At 33.6% G+C, this 22,989-nt stretch overlaps 2 protein-coding genes across 3 annotated transcripts in view; one reads left to right on the top strand and one right to left on the bottom strand.

The window, feature by feature from the left end:
• The first annotated feature begins 7,119 nt into the window (after positions 1 to 7,119).
• On the top strand, positions 7,120 to 7,987 carry LOC137809343 (uncharacterized). Its single transcript, XM_068610468.1, has 2 exons — positions 7,120 to 7,509; positions 7,856 to 7,987. The coding sequence occupies exons 1-2, from the start codon at positions 7,120 to 7,122 to the stop codon at positions 7,985 to 7,987; spliced, it is 522 nt and encodes a 173-aa protein (XP_068466569.1).
• Positions 7,988 to 16,560: 8,573 nt separating this feature from the next.
• The window catches only part of LOC137811327 (kinesin-like protein KIN-14B), a 32,553-nt gene continuing 26,124 nt past the window's right edge, over positions 16,561 to 22,989 (bottom strand). For both annotated transcript variants that reach the window (XM_068613020.1, XM_068613021.1), the window contains exons 16-24: positions 22,829 to 22,884; positions 22,509 to 22,722; positions 21,341 to 21,532; positions 21,040 to 21,231; positions 20,481 to 20,831; positions 18,395 to 18,493; positions 18,143 to 18,283; positions 17,898 to 18,056; positions 16,561 to 17,384 (exon numbers count right to left, since the gene is read on the bottom strand). In XM_068613020.1, the coding sequence (XP_068469121.1) occupies positions 16,929 to 17,384; positions 17,898 to 18,056; positions 18,143 to 18,283; positions 18,395 to 18,493; positions 20,481 to 20,831; positions 21,040 to 21,231; positions 21,341 to 21,532; positions 22,509 to 22,722; positions 22,829 to 22,884 (1,860 nt within the window). In that variant the 3' untranslated portion in view covers positions 16,561 to 16,928. The remainder of the gene's footprint in view (positions 17,385 to 17,897; positions 18,057 to 18,142; positions 18,284 to 18,394; positions 18,494 to 20,480; positions 20,832 to 21,039; positions 21,232 to 21,340; positions 21,533 to 22,508; positions 22,723 to 22,828; positions 22,885 to 22,989) is intronic.

Below are 22,989 nucleotides of genomic sequence, written 5' to 3'. Positions count from 1 at the left end.
ATATATTTAAATACAATATTAGGCTATAATCCAAATATATTTTATGTAAAAAACAAGAAATACAATACTCTTTTATTTTAGTAAAACAGTGATGAGATTTTTTATTTTACGTTTTTATTTATATAATAAATAAAAATAAATAAATTAAAAATTAAGTTAAGAGTATGAGTATAAATGATAAAGAACAATTAATATTAACTTAGATTTTGAAAATGATACATAAATAAAAACCTTTCGAAAAAAAGTGACAATTAAAGAAGGGAGTATTTAGTTCATATAAATGAGTTCAATTGGTGTAACAAATTTTACATTATCATTTCACCTTCATGAATAAAAATTATTTCTAGCGTGACTTTTAGGCTAAGATCGACTCAATAGTTTTGCAACTGAAAAATTATTTTAAAGTTAAAGCTTTAGATGAGAGTTATAAAATAGGGTAAAAAATAAATTAAGACCTTACAATAAAATAAAATAAATTTATCAGCACGGATTAATGTGAATGTAAGTTAGGCACTGAAAAATAAATGTTATGAGTTATTTATATTAGGCTAAATTTGTTTTTGACAAATTCTTCCTCCACCTCCATTCCTTCTCCTTGCACCTCCATATTAGTTATTGTACTGATTGGGCTGAGAAGTCCAATGGGACCAAAAGGTCTGATTAAGCCAAAAGGATCCATTGGACAGAGAGTTCAACTAAAAGGTGGCAGTTTCTTCCTGCACCCCTATATTTTTCTTTCTGCACCCCCACAATGTTATGTAAAGACCAAATTATCCCTATTATATTTTAAAAACCCTAAAATGTACTTGAACTGTATTTATTTTTTTGCATTATGGATTATGGAATCCGGAAAAATTTTGGATTGGCACTTTTGGTAAAATTTCGGATCCATCAATCCATAATTCAAAATATGCATTTCACATTCAAAAATCCATCATTCAAAAAAAGCATTCCGGATTCACCAATCCGTAACAGAAATATGCATTCCGGATTCTGAAATCCGTAATTCAGAAAAAAGCATTCCGGATCCATGAATCCGTAACAGAATTAGGCTTCCAGATTAAGCAATTCGAAAATCAATAATTTATGCAAAAATTGCTTCCGGAACACCCACTCATCAGGAAAAAAAAAATATTCAGTTCCAGATTGATGAATCCATAGCATACTCCCAAACCCCTTTTTCCGGTAACCACGGTGTCCTTTTTCAAGTAAAAGATTAAGGCCAGTTTTGGGATTTAGAAAATTGTGGGGGTGCAGGAAGAAAAATGTAAGGGTGCAGGAAGAAGAAGCCCTAAAAGGTTAAGCTGTGGAGTTGAATAAAAAAAGGTAGGCAGTTTCTTCCTGCACCCCTACATTTTTTTTCCTGCACCCCCAAAATTTTGTAAATTCCGAAACTGACCCCCACAATTTCGGGATCTGGAAGCGTGCTACAGATTCATCAATCTGGAAGTGAATCATGGTGCATTCCAGATGAGGGGGTGTTCCGGAAGCAAAGTTTGCATAAATTATTGATTTCCGGATTGCTGAATCCAGAAGCCTAATTTCTATTACGGATTGGTGGATCCGAAATGATTTTTTTTAATTATGGATTTCTAAAGCCGGAATGCATATTTTGAATTACGGATTGGCGAATTCGAAATAGTTTTTTCAATTATGGATGTTTTGCATTTTTTTTATTTTGAATTGACACTATTATTCATGTACTACCGGAAGCATCAATCTGGGAGATTACCGGATGCGCCAATCCGAAAATTTACCGGAAGCGCCAATCCGAAAATTGACGGGATTTCATAATCCAGAATACAAAAAAAATGTACAGTTTATAGAGGGACAATTTTGTCTTTGCGCAACCTTGTGGGGGTGCAGGAAGAAACTGCCAAAAAGGTAAATTGAAAGAATTAAAAGAAAAAGATAAAATAAAATGGAAATTGTTAAAAGCCCATGAAACATGACCCAAATATGCAAGTGTGTGTAGTAAATGTTGAATACAAAGAGAAAAAACCCAAGTAACTTTTGGGCCCAATAAAAGAGTAGTATAAATATAGGGTCATGAATTGATCCAATTTTCGTGTAAAATCGAATCTTTGGCATCAGAGCATCTTTCAAGTACACACACCCATCTGTGAGAGGAAGCTGAGACTAAGCACCGAAAGATCAAATGGAGGGAGTAAATTAAGGTTGATTGGGAGGTGTTCATCGAGTAATTCAATTAAACGAGGAAGGTTTATAAACCAAGTGCAAATTAAGAGTTGACAAGCTGAAAGCTTAAGTCCAGAAGGAAGTCCGAAAGCGAAGATCGAGAAGTTAGCAGACTGAGGATAAGAAAGGAGTTTGTTTCTAGGCCCTTGTAAGAACATTTTGGCGCCCACCGTGGGACCAAGAAACAAAATGAGCGAAAGAGGAGAGCATTCCAGGGAACAAGGAGATTGTTAGAACGCCATGACTATGGTCATGTTAATACAGTTGCAAGACGAATTTGAGACATCGAGGAGAAATTAAGTATGTTGAGAGCGGATAATGCTTACATGAGACAAAGATTAAATGAAGAAACCATGTTGGATGCTTCCCTTGAAACTGTTCAACCGAGAACACACCTTAATCAAAGAGAGAATAATGAAGAAAGTTTTGGAGTCACACAAAGGAGGTTACCTGAGATTTCTGGTATTGTTGTGGGAACGCCACTACCTGACAACTGGAAAAGTTTAACAATGGAGAAGTATGATGGGAGTACAGATCCAGATGAACATGTTGCCATATACACAACTCAAATAAGTTTGTATACATGGAATGACGCCATCTTATGTAACTCTGAAAGGAGAAGCTTTAAGCTTGTTTACCCGGTTACCACCATTATCTATTACCTATTTTGATACTTTGATAGAAAAAGTTTGGAGCTCAATTTGCTACAAGTAGACCACATCACTTAACATCGATAGCTCTTGTAAACATAAGACAAGAAAAGAATGAATCATTACGAGCTTTTATGGAGTGCTTTGGAAGAGTGGCTTTAAGTATTAGAAACCTCAGTCCAGAAGTCTCTATGCATCATATGATAACTGCATTGAGGCCGGGACCATTTGCCGATAGTTTGTGCAAAAAACCAGCAGTAAGCCTTGATGAACTAAGACAACATGCAACGAAGTTTATGCAAATGGAGGAGTTAAGGGACTTCAGGAATCAAATAAGGATGGACGTGAAGAACGAGAAGAAAACAAATGAAAGAGAGGGGATCAAAATAGACATTTCAGAGAGAAACCTCGTGGCCGAAAGTTTCAACAATACACACCATCGAGTACAACTCGAGATTGGATACTTCAAGAGGCGATGACAACTGAAGTAATACCGCCACCAAGGAAAGCACGAACCCCAGATCAAGCTGATCACAACAAACATTGTCAATACCATAAAAATCATCGTCACCACACTGAAGAATGTATAGCGCTAAAAGACCGAATTGAAGAGTTGATCCAGATAGGGCAATTAAAACGCTTTGTTAGAAAAGGAAGAATAAAGGCCAGTCAAAGTCCAGAGCAAGATGTCAGGAGTAGAGACCATGGAGGTAGAAGAGGAGAAAATTTTGGAGGAACAACTGACATACGAAGCGACCAAAATGAAAGAAGAGGAGGAAGAGATGAAAAAAGAAGTGAAAGAGATGGAGGAAGTTACCTCCATTCACAAGAAAAAAGGAGCCGACAACACAGTTTGGGAAGACCAGTTAGGGGGTTCATTAATACTATTTCCGAAGGCTTTGCAGAAAAGGAAACGTATAATACGATAGGAAAAAAATATTTGAGAAGTGCCATAACCGTGAATCATGTTTTTAAAAGAAGTTTGCCGCCGATGTTATTCACTAATGAGGATTTTCAAGATGGTTGAAATTGCCGAATATGCGGTAATGAAAACTATAGTAGATCAAGGGAGCTCAGTCGATATTTTATTTTAGGAAACCTTTAAAAGGTTACATCTGAAGGAAGAAGACATGGTGCTTTTACAGGAGCAAATAATCGGGTTCTCGGGTGAAAAGGTTGACACCAAAGGATACATTGATTTGCCGACAACCTTTGGCAGAGGAGACGCAACGAAAACGATTAAAATCAGATATTTGGTGGTAGATACTCTCACCTCTTATAATGCTTTGTTGGGAAGATCTTCGTTGAACAAGCTGGGAGCTATAGTGTTGACACCATATTTGGCAATGAAATTTCCAACAGAACGAAGAGACATAGCAACCATATATGTCGACCAAAAAGCAGCCAAAGAATGTTATGTAGCAGGTTTGAAAATGATCTAGGAGCCGAAAGTATGGAAGCCAGAAACACGGTAGCAATGGTGGACTTGGATCCTAGAATGAATGATGATGAAAGGATAGATCCAAGACAAGAAACTACATCGGTTCAATTAGGTAAAGATGAAATGCAGTGTACATATGTTGGGGGTAGTACACCAGAAGAAATGATAGATGATCTGGTTGCGATAATAAGAACGAATAAAGATTTTTTTGCATGGAAGGCATCAAACATACAAGGAATTGATCCTAACATCATCTCTCACAAGTTGTTTGTTTGCCGAGAAGCAAAGCCGATAGCTCAAAAACGAAGGAAGTTGGGAGAAGAGAGACGAAAAGCTGATTTTGAAGAAACAGAAAAATTGTTGCAGGCAGGTTTCATCAAAGAAATTCAGTACACGACTTGGTTGGCGAATGTAGTTCTAGTCAAGAAGGTGAATGGAAAATGGAGGATGTGCACTGATTATACAGATTTGAATAAGGCATGTTCGAAAGATTCATATCCTTTGTCGAGTATTGATAGGTTGGTTGATGGGGCATAAAGTCAAGCCATGATGAGTTTCTTGGATGCTTATTCCGGCTACAATCAAATACAGATGTACAAACCTGATATTCCGAAAACCGCTTTCGCCACTGATATGGCAAACTATTGCTATCAGGTTATGCCGTTTGGCTTAAAAAATGTTGGAGCTACATATCAAAGATTGATAGATACGGTGTTCAAAAAGTAGATTTGAAGGAATTTGGAGGTTTATGTGGATGATATGATTGTCAAGTCACGTGTGGTAGGTGACCATGTGAAAGATCTTGAGGAAGTATTTGCACAGATAAGAAAGTATAACTTGCGATTAAACCCAAAAAAATGTGTTTTCGGAGTCAAAGGTGGGAAGTTTCTCGGTTTCATGTTGACCAACAGAGGAATTGAGGCAAATCCGGATAAATGTGAAGCGATTATGAAGATGAGGAATTCAACAAATTTGAAGGAAGTTAAAAGGTTAATAGGAAGGTTGAATGCCTTGGCAAGGTTTCTACCGATACTCGCTGAGAGGTCAAAGCCGATAATGAAATTGTTAAGGAAGGTCGAAACGTTTAAGTGGAACAAGGAATGTGAGCAAGCTTTTGCAACAATTAAAAAGATGATAGTTGAACCTCCCATCCTAATCAAGCCCGTGTCAACTCAGCCTATCATTGTCTACCTTGCCACTTCTCATGAAGCCATAGGAGCAACCTTGATCCAAGAAAATCCAGAAGAAAAGCCTATATACTTCGTAAGTAGAGTCCTCCAAAGCGCTGAAACTCGGTACCAACTAGTCGAAAAAATTGCCTTAACACTTGTGTACACAATATAAACACCTCCGACCATATTTTCATAATCATCAGATAATTGTAAGAACTGATTGCCTGATAGCCAAAGTCTTGAGAAAGCTTGAACTCGCAGGAAGAATGGTAGCATGGTCAGTAGAATTGTCAAAATTTGGAATGAAATATGAGCCACGAGGAGCAATTAAAGCTCAAGCGTTAGCAAATTTTATTATCCAGATGCCGACAACAGAAGCTGATCAGGAAACTTGGATCATATTTGTTGATGGATCATCCAACAAGAAAGGGAGTGGAGCAGGAATTGTGTTAGAAGGCCCAAGAAATTTTCATTTGGAAATGGCTTTGAAATTTGAATTCAAAACTTCGAATAATCAAGCCGAATTTGAGGCTTTAATTGCAGATTGATTATAGCCAAAGACATGGGTGGACAAAATGTTATATGTCGAAGTGATTCCCAATTAATGGTTGGGCACATGAAAGGAGAGTACCAGGTAAAAGATCCCTTGTTGCTGAGGTATTATCACAAAGTCTTGAACATTATGGAAAGTTTTAACATGGCCGAGATCATACATATTTCGAGAGAACACAACACAAAAGTGGATTCCCTATCCAAATTGACAAGTCAACAAAGACAAGTTCAACACAATTTCATTATACAACAAACCTTGCACAGTTCGACAGTTGGAGTGGAAAAATGTTTTACTGTTACCACAAAGAAAGATGATTGGATTCGATCATACAAAGAAGTGATTAAAAATAAAGAACAAGGAATTGAAACTGATGGCATAATGGCTAGAAAAGCTGCTAACTTTATCCTCATAGGAGATGAATTGAACAAAAGAGGGTTTTCAATTCCTTTGTTAAAATGTCTCTCTCAAGAGCAATCTGAACATGTAATCTGAGAGCTTCATGAAGGACTATGTGGATTGCATTATGGTGTGCGAACAATGGCAACGAAAATCTGTCATGGCGGATACTATTGGCCGACAATACGAGAAAACTATAACCAATATGTCAAAGCATGTAAAAAGTGTCAGGAATTTGGAAGTCTCAACCATATACCATCACAAGAGTTACAAGGAATTGTTTCCCCTTGGTCGTTTGCTAAATGGGGAATGGATATACTCGACCCATTCCCCTTAGGCCGAGGACAAACAAAATTTATGATTGTTGCTGTTGATTATTTCACAAAATGGATAGAAGTTGAAGCGTTAACAAAAATAACGGCTCAACAAGTTCAAACGTTTGTGTGAAAAAATATAATTTGTAGATTTGGTATCCCACACTCTATTATAACTGATAAAAAACTCTTGGAATTCTATTCGAATTTGGGAATCAAGTCTACAACCACTTCAGTTGAACATCCGCAAACAAACGGACAAGCAGAGTCAGCTAACAAAGTCATTCTTAGCCAACTGAAGAAGAGATTGGGAAGCGCGAAAAGACTGTGGGCCGAGAAATTACCAGAAATATTGTGGGCATATAGATGCACACCACAGACATGAACTGGAGAAATGCCATTTAACCTTACATATGGGACAAACGTTATGTTGCCAATAGAAGTCAATGAACCAACATTACGAAGACAAATAGAAGATTGGAATATTAATAATGAATGCTTAAAGGCAGAATTAGATTTGATTGAAGAACTTCGAGAGAAAGCAACAATCAGAGAAGCAGCAGTAAAAAGAAGAGCGTGTAAGAGGTTTAATGCAAAGGTACAACTGAGAACTTTTAATGAAGGGGATTTAGTATGGAGAATGAGGAATGATGCAATAAAAGACCCTACACAAGGGAAGTTGGCACCCAATTGGGAAGGACCGTTTAGAATAGTAGAAAATTTGAAGAACGGAGCTTATAGGTTGGAAATGTTAGATGAAAAGTTAATATCCAGAACATGGAACGTAAGTCACTTGAAGTTTTATTTCAGTTAAGCTTGTATGTAAGAACACCAACTACTGTATATTGGGTCCTTTTGTAGAACAATGAATGAAGAAAATGTTGAAATTTCTATGTGTTTAACAAAATTTCTCTCGGTCTTGGATGCTTTCACACCCAATGAAATCCCTCCCGAAAGAACATTTTCTTATTAATCTTTCGGTCTTGGATGCTTTCACGCGCAGTGAAATCCCTCCCGAGAGAAAATTTTCTTATAATTCTTTCGGTCTTGGACGCTTTCATGCCAAGTGAAATCCCTTCCGAAAGAGCATTTTTGTATAATTCTTTTGGTTTTGGATGCTTTCATTCCAGGTGAAATCCCTCCCGAAAGAACATTTTCTTATAATTCTTTCGGTCTTGGATGCTTTCACTCCAGGTGAAATCCCTCTCGAAAGGACATTTTCTTATAATTCTTTCGGTCTTGGATGCTTTCACTCTACCTGAAATCCCTCCCGAAAGAACATTTTTATTAATCTTTCAGTCTTGGATGTCGTCATTCCAAGCGAAATCCCTCTCGAGAGAACGTTTTCTTGTAATTCTTTCGGCATGAGTTGCTCCCAAAGAATGTTATATTTTGTAATTCTCTCGGTCAAGCATGCCTTCATCTTAGCTTGAAAAACAAATTGAAAGTTATGACCGAAAGGTGAGATGTCTTCATCTTAGCTTGAAAAAAAGCCGAAGCTAAGGCCGTGGGATGCCTTCATCTTAGCTTGAAAAACGAACCGAAAGATAAGGCCGATAGGTGAGATGCCTTCATCTTAGCTTGAAAAATAAACCGAAAGTTAAGGCCAAAAGGTGAGATGCCTTCATCTTAGCTTAAAAAAGTAAACCGAAAGTTAAGGTCGAAAGGTGTGATGCGATCATCTTAGCTGGAAAAAGTAAATATAAAGTTAATGCTGAAAGGTGAAGTCGAATACATTTGTTATATTAGATGACTTAAGCTGGTAGGTAACTCGCTCTGTTCAAGTATCTTTGTGGTAAATAAGATAGATGTAAAGTAAATAAAATAGTATATATAGTTTGATGCCATACATCCAAGAACCCGAGAGTTTTTACTCGGGAACTTTTACAAAACGAATAACTAGAGCTATTCGGCGTCATCACGCCCATTGTCATCATTCCCTTCATCTTCTGGAGATTCGTCATAAGGAATTTCACCAACCGGAACCAATTCACCCTTATAGAAGTCTTTGTCGACATCAAAGTTTCCAGCATCTAAGGGGATCTTGTAAAAGTATTTAGCCTGTTGGAGAGCTTTCTCAAAGCCTAACTTGTGTTGTTGAACAACAAAACTTTCAGCTTGATTAACTCTTGACTTCAACTCGTTTATCTCAGTTTCCAAGCGGAGAATGTTTTCAAAATCAATTTTCTTCCCAGCAGAAAAATCAACAAGGTTTTCTTTCAATTGTTGATTCTCAGTGTCAAGTGTCATCCTTTGGGCCGAAAGATGAGTAACCTTATTCTTCAATGTTTCCTTCTCGACCTCCTTCCAGCTATTGACTAGAGACAGTTCTTCAATTTGAGAAGTTAATAATATGACTTTTTTCATTTGATTCGGCAGCTTCGCCTTTCAATTTCTCAAGCTCAGAGGAAGAAATATTGTTTTTGGTTTCTTCTCTTATCGCCTTATTAATAAAAAAAGCACGGCTAGTAAGTTCAAACATTGAATTAGTAAGAGAAGGAACATGAATAGATTTGAACATGTCGCGAGAGGATGAGTCAAGATTGGAGTGAACGAAATCTGAGAAACGTGTGGAAGACGCAAAGATGGTTTCAAGAAGAGATTGAGAAGAACTCCCCAAACCATGATAGTGTTTCTTAGAAGAATGTGATCTTTTATTGCCTTTATCTCGTTTCCTAGTCTTCTTGGAAGGCCCTGCTTCGACGTTTACAGCATCTTCAACTTCTATTCGAGAGGTAGGTTCAACAATTTCAACTTCTACTTGTTGAATTTCTCTCTCAGGTCGAGGAGTTGAACCTCCAAATTGGTTAAATAACTTAGAGAAGTAAGCATGTCCTTTCGGGTTCGTAGCCGCCATCAAATCTGAACATTATCAAAAGATTTAGCAAAGTTAAAATTCTCTTATTATCAAAAGAGAGAATCCGAAAGAATCACATACCAATGAAATCTTTTTGGGGTTTACGAGAAATGTATAGCCGAAGCAGAGCACGAATGGGAATCTTCTGGGAAAAGTGACTGAGAACCGAAGTAACATGCCGCTCTTCAATACTCATGGAATGATGTGAACAAGAGTTGAACTTCAAAGGAGCATGGGTCCAGTAGAAAGGAAACTTTGGAACATCGCCGTTAAAGAAATAGTTTCTCCTGGTTTCTTCAATAAGAATTTTAAAGAAACCCCCTTTAAAGTTTTTGTATGAAGAAGTAAATGGGGAAAGAAAATAATTTTTTGTCTTACTAATCAAAGACAACCAACTAGGTTTCTTACCAAACCGAGAACTGTAGTAATATAGGAACGTTTTTGGACTGAGGGTCAAAGAAAGATATACATAAAACACTAAAAGCTTGCATGTAAGCCCATCTGTTAGGGTGGGGTTGAGTAGGTGCAACATTAAGAAAATGGAGGACACCCATTTGAAATTCACTTAAAGGAAATTTAATATGGAGATCAGTGAAGAGACATTCATAAAAATAAAAGAATTCACAGGTCTCGCCCTCATAGCCATGCCAAACGTTATCAATGGCTCGAGCTTGCCGGAAAGAAATGATCTCCTTAGTGGCATCAAAAGAATACACATAAAGCTTAGAAAGGAAACTACGAAGGGTTGAAGAGAATTGGTACTGAGAGAAAAATTCCCGAACTTTCGGATTAACCCATTCATAACCAAGACGAAGACTTAATCTTCGTTCGGCTAATTCCTCCCTCTCTTCGGCTTAAGCATCCACAACCTCTTTGCTTGACGATTTCATACATGAGAGTGTTTCAGATGAGGAAGTCAATTCGGCATTTTTATTGGTTTCAATCACTCTCCCAGTAGATTCATTGCTCGTGCTCGAAAATCCCGTAAACTCAGAAGAAACAGAAACAGAGCTTGATGAAGACATTATACCTTCTGCAAATATTTGCTTAAACTTCTCGAATGTGATGAGTGGAGAAATAGCATAACAAGATGAATGGAGTTGAAGATTTATGATGGTGGAAGAGTGATGACATATGAAGAGTCATGGCATTGTAACCATTGGATTTAGTTACATCCAATGGTTGGAGACTTTTATCTTGTCACGTCAAGCAGTACAATCAAGAGGAAGCGTGCAAAACGTAAAAGTCTTTTCGCAATTAATACATCATTAAAGCCATTTTTTCAAAAATTGTTTTCCCTCTGAAAATACAAAAAGGTGACGTTTCGCTTCTTAATAGGCATTTCATCTCTTAAGTCTCCTTATGCATGGGGCTACTGATTGAGTTGAGAGGTCCCATTTGGTCGAGAAATCCAATTGGACCGAAAGGTCCGATTAGGCCAAAAGGGTCCATTGGGTAGAAAGTTCAACTGAAAGGTTAAGCTGTGGAGTTGAATAAAAAAAGGTAAATTGAAAGAATTAAAAGAAAAAGATAAAATAGAATGGAAATTGTTAAAAGTCCATGAAACATGGCCCAAATATGCAGGTGTGTGTAGTAAATGTTGAATACAAAGAGAAAAAGCCCAAATAACTTCTGAGCCCAATAAAAGAGTAGTATAAATAGAGGGTCATCCTAAGAGGTAAGTAGAGTGAATTGATCCAATTTTCGTGTAAAACCGAATCTAACTTTGACATCTGAGCACCTTTCAGGTACACACACCCATCTGTGAGAGGAAGCTGAGACTAAGCATCGAAAGATAAAATGGAGGGAGTAAATTAAGGTTGACTGGGAGGTGTTCATCGAGTAATTCAATTAAACGAGGAAGATTTATAAACCAAGTGCAAATTAAGAGTTGACAAGCTGAAAGCTTAAGTCAAGAAGGAAGTCCGAAAGCGAAGACTGAAAAGTTAGCAGACTGAGGATAAAAAAAGAGTTTGTTTTTAGGCCCTTATAAGAACAATTATGAAAAGTAAGTTGGTTTTAATCCTTTTAAATATTTTAAATAATTATAAATGAAACATATTCTTATCTACACTCCTGCACCCCATACTTTCCTTCTGGTCGCATATCTTTCTTCCAGTCGTAGCACTCCCATTATTCTTCAATCGTAGCGTTTGAGAGCAATTCCATCATTTGAGCGTATGTAAGAAGGTTGGCAAGAAAATTCATTGTATTCGACATTTTCCAGTGCAAAAATATTTTTTTTAGTTTTGTACTCCATTTTTACATCTCGCTGGTTTTTTTCTAGGTTTTGTGGCTTCCAAAAAAATGAAAAGAATAAACAAACGAAAACACAATCACCACCATTAAAAACACCACAAAATTTACCTCAATTACCAACGTTCATCACCAACCATCACAAGCAAACATCACTACTTGAAAATGAAGAAGAAAACACTACACTCTCCAACATACTCAAAAGGGTGATGTTAAAATAAAAAAAAATATGGAGGTGCAGGAAGAATTTGCCTATGTTTTTTCGTCCATGTACTATAACGCGATATTGATTTTCATCCCTAATCAAAACTTTCGACATTGTGGATAACTGTAATAAAAAAAACTATTGGAATGAGTTATTGTCAAAGGAATGATAATAACTTTTTTTTTTAACATGACAAACAACTTCCATCATGAATTATATTTAAATATTTACGACAATAGTGAGTGATTGTTCACATGACTAAAATTAATTTTAATTTTTTATATAAAATAAAAAAAATTAAAATATTTAAAAATATATTATAAAAATATACATTGCAATGGGTTAGATAACAATTTTTTAAATATTTTAACATTTTTATATATAAAAATTAGAATATATAAATAAAATAAAATAAAATAAAAACTGATTTTAGTCATTGAACTTTTATTACTCATACATATATACATTATACTATTATAATATAGTTATCTTGAAATTCATTCGTCACATAAGAAAAATGGAATGTTTACATGAAATAATTAACTACATTAGTTTTCTTACTATAACTATTCTCACGTAATCGAAAATTTTGATTAAACTAAAAACTAATTTAGGTTATAGTATTAAAACGTAAAATATATTTAATTATTATTCTTTTAAGAATTTTTCATATAAAAATGGATTCCATTTATCTTCTGAATGAATGTGCTAAAAACCAAGAGTTTGATTTTACAAAATTAAATTATAATCTAGTTAGTAGTTGTTAAACTTTTAGTTTATAAAAATAAACTAACTTATTAGATTGAAAAATATTTTATAAATATAAACTAATATAAAAATATATAACTGAAGATGTGTTTTTTTGATAAAAATATATTATGTAATCATATTTTTTAAAATAATTATATTTTTATAAAAAAATTTAGTATTATTTATTTTCAAAAGTTGTACGAGATTCTTTTATTTTCACAAGTTGTTTTATTTAAATAATTTGATATAATAAATATTAATTAAATTATTTTTTATTTATTTATTTTCAGAATTTTAAATTTTGTTTTTCACCTTTTTCGTTGTAACATTCACAGAGGTACCTGTGAAACATTAGTTATTCTAATTTATAATGTTAAATCTTTTTTAACTTGAACTATATAAAAAAAATTAATTTAAAAAAAATAGTGTAATAGTTAATTCTTTTTTATAAAATTAAAATAAATAATAATAGGTAAAAAATATTAAAATATAAGAATAACAAAATTAAATAAGTTAAAAGCTAACTAAAATAAGTTATAACTTATAAATTAAAAGATTATGAAATAAGATACTTTAAATACTAACCACGTACACAATCATACTAATTTATAAAATAATTGTGTAAAATAAAAATTATATTATCAAAACATATATTATTTATTTTATAATGTACTTTTTACAAAATTATAAAGGTAATTTCCAATACAGTAATATTTTTTGAATGTTTAAATAAGTCCAACTTTTACTCAATACTTACTTTTATATTTTTCTATATAAACACTTCATTAGTATTCACTCTCTCCAACTTAGCACCTTGCATTAGATGTTTAGATGCCTTTCACTAAAATACTCACATCCTTATATTTTATTAAAAGTTTATCTATTAAATTATAAGTATCCTGTTTATTAAATAATTTAAAAATTAAGTGATTTATCTAGACTATTATTTTGCAAAATATTTGATTATATAAATAAAAAAATATGAATTAAATGTTATTTAAAATAATAAAAAAGTTAGACATTTACAATATTCCCAACAAAATAATTGACTATTAAAAAAATACATAATTAAAACAAAAATTATTTTTATTGACTATACATACAACACATTCTCAATTTGTTCTACAAAGTCTATTTTATGTTGATGATGATTTATAACAAATTATTGTTCTCCTTTAAAGTGTGGTTTAAGATGAGTATCAGAATAACCATTTGTTTTAGTTATTATGAGATATTAAATGATAAGTTCAAAGAAATAATTAAAATTATTATTATTATATATATATATATATATATATTATTTTTTATAATTACATAATATGTGTATGCCACAGAATTATATACTTATTCGTATATTAAACAGGTCATGTAAAATTTTGAAACCACTCCAAATAGGCAATTCACATTCTTCTATTTTCTTAAGTTTAACAAATTATTTTCTTTTATTATTGGATGGTACTGAGAGGTGTAGCTTATTATGAATAAATATCATTTATTACATATATTCTATATAATTTATTTATTATATATTTCACATTAATATCACTGTTGAAATATAAAACTCAAAAAAATGTGAAATTTGTAAATTGTGTGACGTTAAATTGTATGATTCTTAGTTTATCACTATCACACAAAAATTGACAATTCCATGTTATTTTAAAAAAATCAATTTATACAATCAATTATCTAACCTACCTAGCAAACTATGTCTGCAACCTATTTGTGATAAGTGTTGAATATCATGATTATTGGATCTTCTTAAGTAATTGAATGCAAATGCAAATACACTATAAGAGTGCATTATAAACTTATGCAAGTAGCACATAATCATGAACATTTTATGATTCGAAGGCTTGTATAATCATAAACATTTTATTGAATTATTGGAGAAATAATCATTTAACAATAAAACATACTCTTCCTTTTAGCGTGAATTTGTTATCACTTATACATAACTTGTAGTTGTAGCTCTTTCTCTATCATCACTCTCATATACTCTTCTTATAATTATCCGTTATGAAATTTTAAACAATTTTACATTCAAACTCTCTTCGAGTTCATTTTGCAGTAATATAACTTTTATTAATCTAACAAATATTCAATTATGAATTATTTACGGAGTCTCCTTACGAATTTATGATCACACGGGTTAAACAATATTCTTACCAATTAAATAATATTACATACCTAAATGTATATTACATTATCATTTAACAAAAAAATAATCATTTTAAGAAAATAAATAGAATTTATGAGAAATAAAATAATAAAATAATTTGAAAAACTAATACTAAATTTAATCATAGGTATAAAAATTAAAAACATTAAAACTTATAAAACAAATTGAAGATTCTAGTGTAATAAGCTATATGCATAAGTTTTACTTCACGTATAAATTTGACTTATTTGTAGATGAATTACATTTACTCCTCACATAAAAGTTTAACTATTACAATATTATAATAAGATTTCATTTAGCTCTTAAATATTTTTCGTATTTATATGAGTAATTAAAATATTCTAAATTATAATTTGGTTCTAAATATTTTATATTAATTATAAATTTTTTCTCAAATATTTTTATTATTTCTAATTTAATTGTAAAATTGAACTCAACCCAACCTACTTAAGTTCAACTCGATTAAATATGATCTGGACTCACTACAACCTAACCCGACCTTGTCTAACCTAATTAAACTTGGATTTAACCTGGCATAGGTCTTATATGACTTGACATCGACAACTAGATTTAGTCTTAATCCGACCCTACTTGAGTTCGACTAAACTAGATCAAGTCTAACTTAAGCTTAACTCGATTTAATTCATCTGGACATGGGATAAGCTTGACCTAATATAAAAAATTAATGCAAATAGAGTTTCATAGACTCGCCCATAACATCCCGCCCATGACTTGACGAGTTAGGTGAACCGGACCAAAACAACATTTTTAAAATATTAACTAATTCTACCTAAATAAAGACAAGTTGGCAAGCTGACTCACCATACCCAATTCATTTTATCACCCCTACTATGACGATACATTTAATCTTATATTTAATACTTTAAAATAATTTAAACATAACAAATTTAGGAAATTATTTAAATATATTTATGTGTATCATACATTTAATTATCAAAGATAATTTCATATAATAAAATTTATTTTAATGAAATTATACTTATAAGTAAAATTCACTTAACATACAATGTCAACAATCTACATTATATTATTCTATAATTCGCAAACATTATATTCACTTATTCTATAATTCGTATGTATATTAAGTATAATCTCTTATTATATATTACACTCTAAAAAATATAAAATCTTATTAAAATACTAAAATTATTCAATTTTTAAAACCAAAACATTTCTCAACATATACTAAAAAACAAAGTCAATAACTTGTTAGATTTAAATAAATATTCTTTTAAAAGATTATCAAATAATATTTTATATAGTTTTATATTATTAAAGGGATAAAAAAATATTTTAAAAACTACATTAATACGTCATAAGATTTCATATCTTCCCAATACATAACCAAGTCTAGACCCAAAATCAATCTAACATAAAAAATCTAATAAATTACAAAAAAAAAAATCTGTAATGAGAGAAGTATTACAAGAGTACCTAAATGCTCCTATTTAGAAGTTCAAATGAAAATCAAGTCTCACCTTTTAAACTTTCTAGTTATCAATCATCAAATAAAAAAAACAAGACTCGTTCTTTGGATTGATTAACAAAACTGCAGTGCTAAAAAGACTGATAATTACAACTAAATACAATGACATACAAAAATAACAGTTGTACAGGATGCACAAAGTGATTCCCAACACTGAAGAGTACCTAAAATGCTTCCACATAGAAGTTCAAAAGAAAATCAAGTCTCACTGTTTAAACTACCTTTAATTATCAAATATCAAGTAAAAATAAGACTTGTTCTTTGGATCGACTAACTTGATAAACAAAACTTCAGTATAAAAAAACTGTGATAATTACAACTAAATACAATAACAAACATAGAGAATAACAGTTGTACATGATGCACACAATGGTCCCCAACACTCAATGACCCCTGTCCCCAAACCGATGCCTCGGATGCAAGCAACTCGGGGCATACCCTTTAAAAGGTCATGTTCTCGCATCTTTCAGTGCACCCCCTTTTTCAAGTTCACTTACCAGATCCCTAAGTGATGGAACCTTCATAGCCAAGGTCCTATATAATCTAGAATATCGTGCTCGAGTTCCATCTGCAGTCCTTGCTAGGGCAAGCAATCTTAGAGCCTCGGGTAGTTCAGCAAATACTTGTTTCATTTCCTCCAAGCTCATATTTTCCAAAATGGACGGCCTTGGGGCTACCCTCATAATCTCACCCCCTTTAGGTTCCTGAACTCTGGCCTCGGCTTTAATGATTAGTTCTGAATTTGAGTTTGCTCCACATTTTATTATAAATGAAGAGGTATTACCCGTATTGAATTGAAGGACGTTCCATTGTGCCACATCAGTTCCAGATCCAGAGCCTGTATCAGTAGATGGCTTACGAGAATGTGACAGGTTTTGGATGCGGTCATCTTCTTCAGGAATTGACTGCATCATAAAAGAGGGTTTAGGAATCCCAAAACTCAACAATGGTCGGACATAGACCCAATTTTACCAGAAATGCCGAGATAGAAAAGCATTCATTTCAACTTGTTTTCATCCTTTTATACCTTACTTTTCCTTTTTCTTTTGGGTACAGCATTTCTTAAGTATATAACTGGGTTGATAACACAAATTTAGTTAACAATAATTTTAAAAAAAATGATAAAATAGTCAAATACAGAAAAACCAGATAAATCTTGGGAAGCATAAAAAAGAGAGACGCCTTTTAAAAAGTATACGACAGAGTACATAAATGGTAATGTTTAGAAGACGGTAACTCCCCCCACTCATCTACCCAATGGCAATGTTCCTGTGATTATGATGAGAGATGTGTTTTTTTCCCAGAGCAAAAGTTGTGATTTTAGTCGAAACTGAGTATGCAAACACAGTTTAAAGCACAATCTGATTCCTTCACAACTCAAGATACAATCAAGCCATATAGAGCATCAATTTGCTTACCTCAACCACTCTGCGAGCATCTGCAATGCACCTCTGAGCACATGGATGATCAATTTCAAGAAGCGAAGGCATTTGTTCTGTCAATTTATCAAGAGAACCCAGCACCGTTCTCTTCTTACTTTTCTCGATGATGTTCACAGTAGAAAGTCTAGTTATATCCTGTTCAAATTATACCACAAGTTATTGAGTATTTCCTAGTAGAATACTAAAGTTTGGAAAACAGATTTCAATAAGAAAAAAGAAACCTTGACTTGCTTCAATATTCTATCAAGTGAAATAAGAGATGCTAATCTTGCATCCTCAGCGGCAGTAGAAGGATTTTGAACAGGTGAACCACCATTTTCCAAGGTCAGTAAAGCTACATCACTTCTCATTTGTTGCAAAATCTGAAAATAATTGCCAGGATATCATAAATAGGCATTCATTTTTAGGGTTTAAGGATTAACACAGGCAATTCCAAAAATCTTTTGCTCCATCTCAAGTGTGAAATAAATTACCTTTCTTCTTTTGTGATCAACAGATTCTAGTGCTGAACGCAACTTGGCCACTTGTGTTGCATCTTCAGCCTCTTCTGTTGCCAATGTACTAGCAATATCCTGATAAGTCAATGTTAGGACTTAAGACTGAAAATATGAAAAAGAGTTTAAGAGATTGATTATCTCTTAGTTGATCCTTGTTATTTATAGAGGAAAATTACATCAAGAATACCAAGAGTACAAGAAAGAAAAAATGATATATCAAGGCAATTAATGCTAATAAGAAAAACAGCTTTTTAGGAAAGACTACTTAACCTATCTAAACAAGTTCAGTTATATAACCAAGATAAATTATTCTAAAATGAAACAACATCAAAATATAATTTAACATGTATAAGAAAATTAGTCAAACAAGTTTCTCTCATTTTTTGGTTCATGATGGGTTCAAACAACTAAAACCCCAATCAAGAAAACCCCACAAATGTTACTGGCCATATATGGTAATTGCAAGAATATAAGATGGATATTCATATGAATGAATTTGTGTGTTTTGGGCACAACAAAGGAACATATTACATAAAGACTCTACAATACTTTACAAAGAGATGGGCCCAAGCCCACATATTGAACATACATTTTGCACTCCTCAAACTAGTGCATATAAATCGTATACACCAAACTTTACAAATATAATCATTTCTAGGACCCTACATGATACGTGAAGACATCCGCCAACTGACTATTGGAGTTAACCATTCATACAAGGTAGACGCACTACATCCTTGAGTGATGATAAAACATAGAATGATTAGTCTCACTGAGTCATCAAATTGTTGGACAATTGCATTGAATCTACCAAACCATGCCTTGGGAGACTATTTAAGACGATATAAGATTCCTGGAGACGACATACCAAGCGGGAAGACTCCCCTTAAGCAACAACCAGGAGGTTCTTCAATATAAATTCCCTTCAACAAATCACCATGTAGGAAGACAATTTTTACATCCAATTGATGGAGGGATCAATGTTGAAGAGCAACCATGGCTAAGAATAATTTGAAAGAGGACATCTTGGTGATCAAAGAAAAGGTGTCACCATAGTCTAGCCCAAAGATTTGAATATAATATTTAGCACTAAACGAGCTTTGAGATGGTCAATAGTACCATTAGAGCTAACTTTGAATGTGAAATTTCATCGACAACCAACAATAGATTTCCTAGGATGAAAAAGGAACAAAATCCCAAGTATTGTTGTTCTGAAGAGCGCACAGTTCATCAAACATGGCCTGTCTCCATCTAAAGTGGGCTAAGGCATCATGTGTAGCTTCAAGAACTGACAAAGAGGAAAGGGAAGACAAACAAGTATAATGGATGGAAACAACATGTTATAGGAAGATGTTGGATGAGCAACATGGGATCAGATTCCAAAGCAAGCATGAATAGAAAGGAGAACAATTAACATCCTACATGGCATGGGTCTCAAGAAGGATAGACAAAATAGTGGAGTCAGCATGGAAAATATGGGAAAGAGAGTAAACAGGAAAATTAAAGAGTCAAGGATTTGTGTCAGAAAACCACACTTCTCCAAAGTGTGGGTAATCTTTCTATTTTCCTAGTTCAGTTTCCTACATTTCTCTGTTATTCTGTATCTCTTGAAGATAATACCTCATTGATATCTGCTGTAGAATAGTGAGAACATATACATAATGTATTATGATCTAGTCCAATTTCCTATGACAGAGACATGATATCCTCTAAAAAAGTAAACAACAAAATACATGCCTAGAAGAAAGTGTTTCATCTAAGTAAACCTTACTAAGGGACAATATCTTTGTGCATCCAATAAAAACACTCATTTAGAGTAAACATTGGCTAAATACCAAAGTGAAGTAAAGAGAAACACTTTATCCAATAACAATGCCAATGTAAATAAGTAGCCAAAGTCTAGCATGTTTACAAATACGTCAAACACAATTCACTTAACTAGTAACAGTGCCACCTCTCTTGAACAGTCACAAGTTGAACAGGGCTTTTTTCCAGTAATCAAGAACATCAAATAGTATCCATTTAGAATAATCATTCTAGACAGATTTAAGATGAAATATACCTTTAAGTGCTGCAGTTGAGAAGTATAGACACGTCTTGAATATTCAAATAGAAGTTGGCCAAGGGCATCAGTTTGGGGAGACTGAGCACTGCCAAGTCCAGCCATCCAACCATCCATAATTGCAGTTGAAATAAGCTCCAACTGACCAGTTGTTCCCCCTGGTGTATCATTTCCCATAACAGATAGAAAATCAAACTTCTCAGCAAGCCAGGACCTAATTTGGCGCTGCAGCTCTCCAGCTGGAGTATGTACAAAGAGAGCAGCAAGAGCCTTGTTTCCAATTGCAAAACTTTTTGCTTCCTCACTGATTTCCCTAAGCTTTCCCCCAGTTACCTGCTGTCTCCAGGTTTCCTACACGGTTTATTCAAAAATATAAAACAAGGTGACACACATGCATATTCTAATCAACATAGGTAAAAATAGGAGACAGGATCACCAAGAAATAGCATATTATTTATGATATTCAAAATTCAAACAAAAGAAAGACAAGGAAAACAAAATCCCGCTCAATAATTTTCTAGCAAATCTAACCAGAATGATTAAAGGATAATATCATTACCTCATCAATCCCACGTATCTTCAACACAACAGATGAAAATTTGGATTTCTTTTCTGGCTTTATATTCACTTTAAATCCCTGGATCTGCTCATCAACATATTGCACAGAAGATCTACCAGGACTGCTTGCTCGGCTGGAACTTCTACTGGGTCCAGTGTTGGCCTTTTCAAGAAAGCACTCAACTGGCAATACCTTTCAATCAAGAGTGCAAGATTTACTAAATTAGAAAGGTACAATTGGAAAATACAATAGCACATCACTAAGTATGCATTAACAAGTCATAAGAAGAAAAACACTCTACCTTAATGGATTGCAACTCTGGGGATCTGGCAAGCAAAGATCTTATATACAAGATTCTAACACGGGAAACAAGCATGGTATCCAATACTCGCCTTGGTTCCATTTTTCGAATAAATGAAAAAACAGCATCTCTAATTTCAGCAAGTATTTCATGTTCTCTTGAGGCACCAGCTTTGATGACAGCAGCCAGAACCTGTGGCCATTAAGAACAATGATGGTAAAACTCCATTTTGCAGGATTAAGCTTTTAGAGTGGTTTATATATAACATGCCCTGTAATGCAAGATCACTTGGTCTTGAAGTGTGGATACTCACAAGCACACCCTACCTTACACAAGTCAAAGATATGATTGCTGTTGAAAATTCCGCATCAACCAGATATATGGACATTTCTTATATATAAGTGGATGTAAACCTCACTTTATGAGCCGGTTTTGTAAGGTTGAGTTAGGTCTAAAGTACACTTCTTAATAATTAAAGTCCACTTCTTAATAATTGAGTATGTAGGAAAATATTGTATAGCCTATATTTTAGGGATTAAGTTTTATATTTATTTTGTTTCCTTCTATTATATCATTACTATTCCCAATAAATAGAGAACCATGTGTGTGCTCATAACATAATTTCTGTAAATCTTTCTACAAGGGGCAGAAAGGAACAAACCCTGGACAACCCACCCATATGAACTTAAGCCCTGGTAGCATGTCATGATCCAACTATTTAGAAGCTTAGCAATCAGAAGAAGGCCCACAAATGATTTATTTCAAAGAAATTGGACAAATTTTGGCATTTATAGCAACTAAATCTGATATTATTGTATTTTTCTTTTACAGGAGGATATTTCAAGTCCCAAACAATGCAATTTTTCTCCTCTCTGGTAATATGTTGCCACACAAATTGTCTGGTAACCATAAGAATACTATCACTAATAAGTTCCACACATTTTCAAACTGAACTAATAGCAAGCATCGTCTCATGCCTGCATTTTGGCAGCAACTCAAGCAGAAGAGGTAAGAGTATACAAGCTTTCAAGTTTAGAAGTGTGATGAGCATAGCAACATTCGTATGAAAAGGTACTTTATATAGAAATAAAGAACAATTTTGCACATAACTTCAATTTATCTGCTTTCACTAAAGTATAAACTGAACCTAAACATTCAAGATCCATACCAGCATCAGAAGCTTGTTTGCACCATCAGAAATGGCAGCAACTCCTTCATACTGATCAGGATTAAATTCATTCAGGGCTGCAGTAAGATATTCACCGGCAGGGGTAGTCTTAACTTTCCCAGAACCGGATTTAACTAAAGCAAAATTGCCATCATTCTTATCTGTCACCAAAGATGAAGGAAGAACATCCATAGAACGAGCTCTTGCAGTGGTGCTGATGTCATTACAGTTTTTCAATACAATGAGAATGAAGCCAGTATTCACAAGCTTAAAAACAAAATAGAACTGCAACATATATATAATGTAAAGTAAAATTGTACCTTCCCCCATTTCGAGCCTCAACACTAACTGATCCCCTAGATAATGGACTTGACAGCTGAAAATAAAATTAAAATCTTAAAAATGGAAAAAGCACCACATTCATAGCACAGATGCATGCACTACAAATAATGGTCACAGTACTTTAGATTCTGCCATCTAT

Source organism: Phaseolus vulgaris, chromosome 2 (assembly GCF_000499845.2).
Source record: "Phaseolus vulgaris cultivar G19833 chromosome 2, P. vulgaris v2.0, whole genome shotgun sequence".
Lineage (NCBI taxonomy): Eukaryota > Viridiplantae > Streptophyta > Magnoliopsida > Fabales > Fabaceae > Phaseolus > Phaseolus vulgaris.
This window is presented reverse-complemented; position numbering and strand designations above follow the sequence as displayed.

What these genes read in the sequence shown, in the direction of transcription:
- LOC137809343 (XM_068610468.1), top strand. Translation starts at nt 7,120, where the DNA reads ATGCCATTTAACCTTACATATGGGACAAACGTTATGTTGCCAATAGAA. An exon ending in TAATATCCAGAACATGGAAC is followed by an intron (nt 7,510 to 7,855) that starts GTAAGTCACTTG and finishes CTTTCATTCCAG; the next exon opens with GTGAAATCCCTCCCGAAAGA.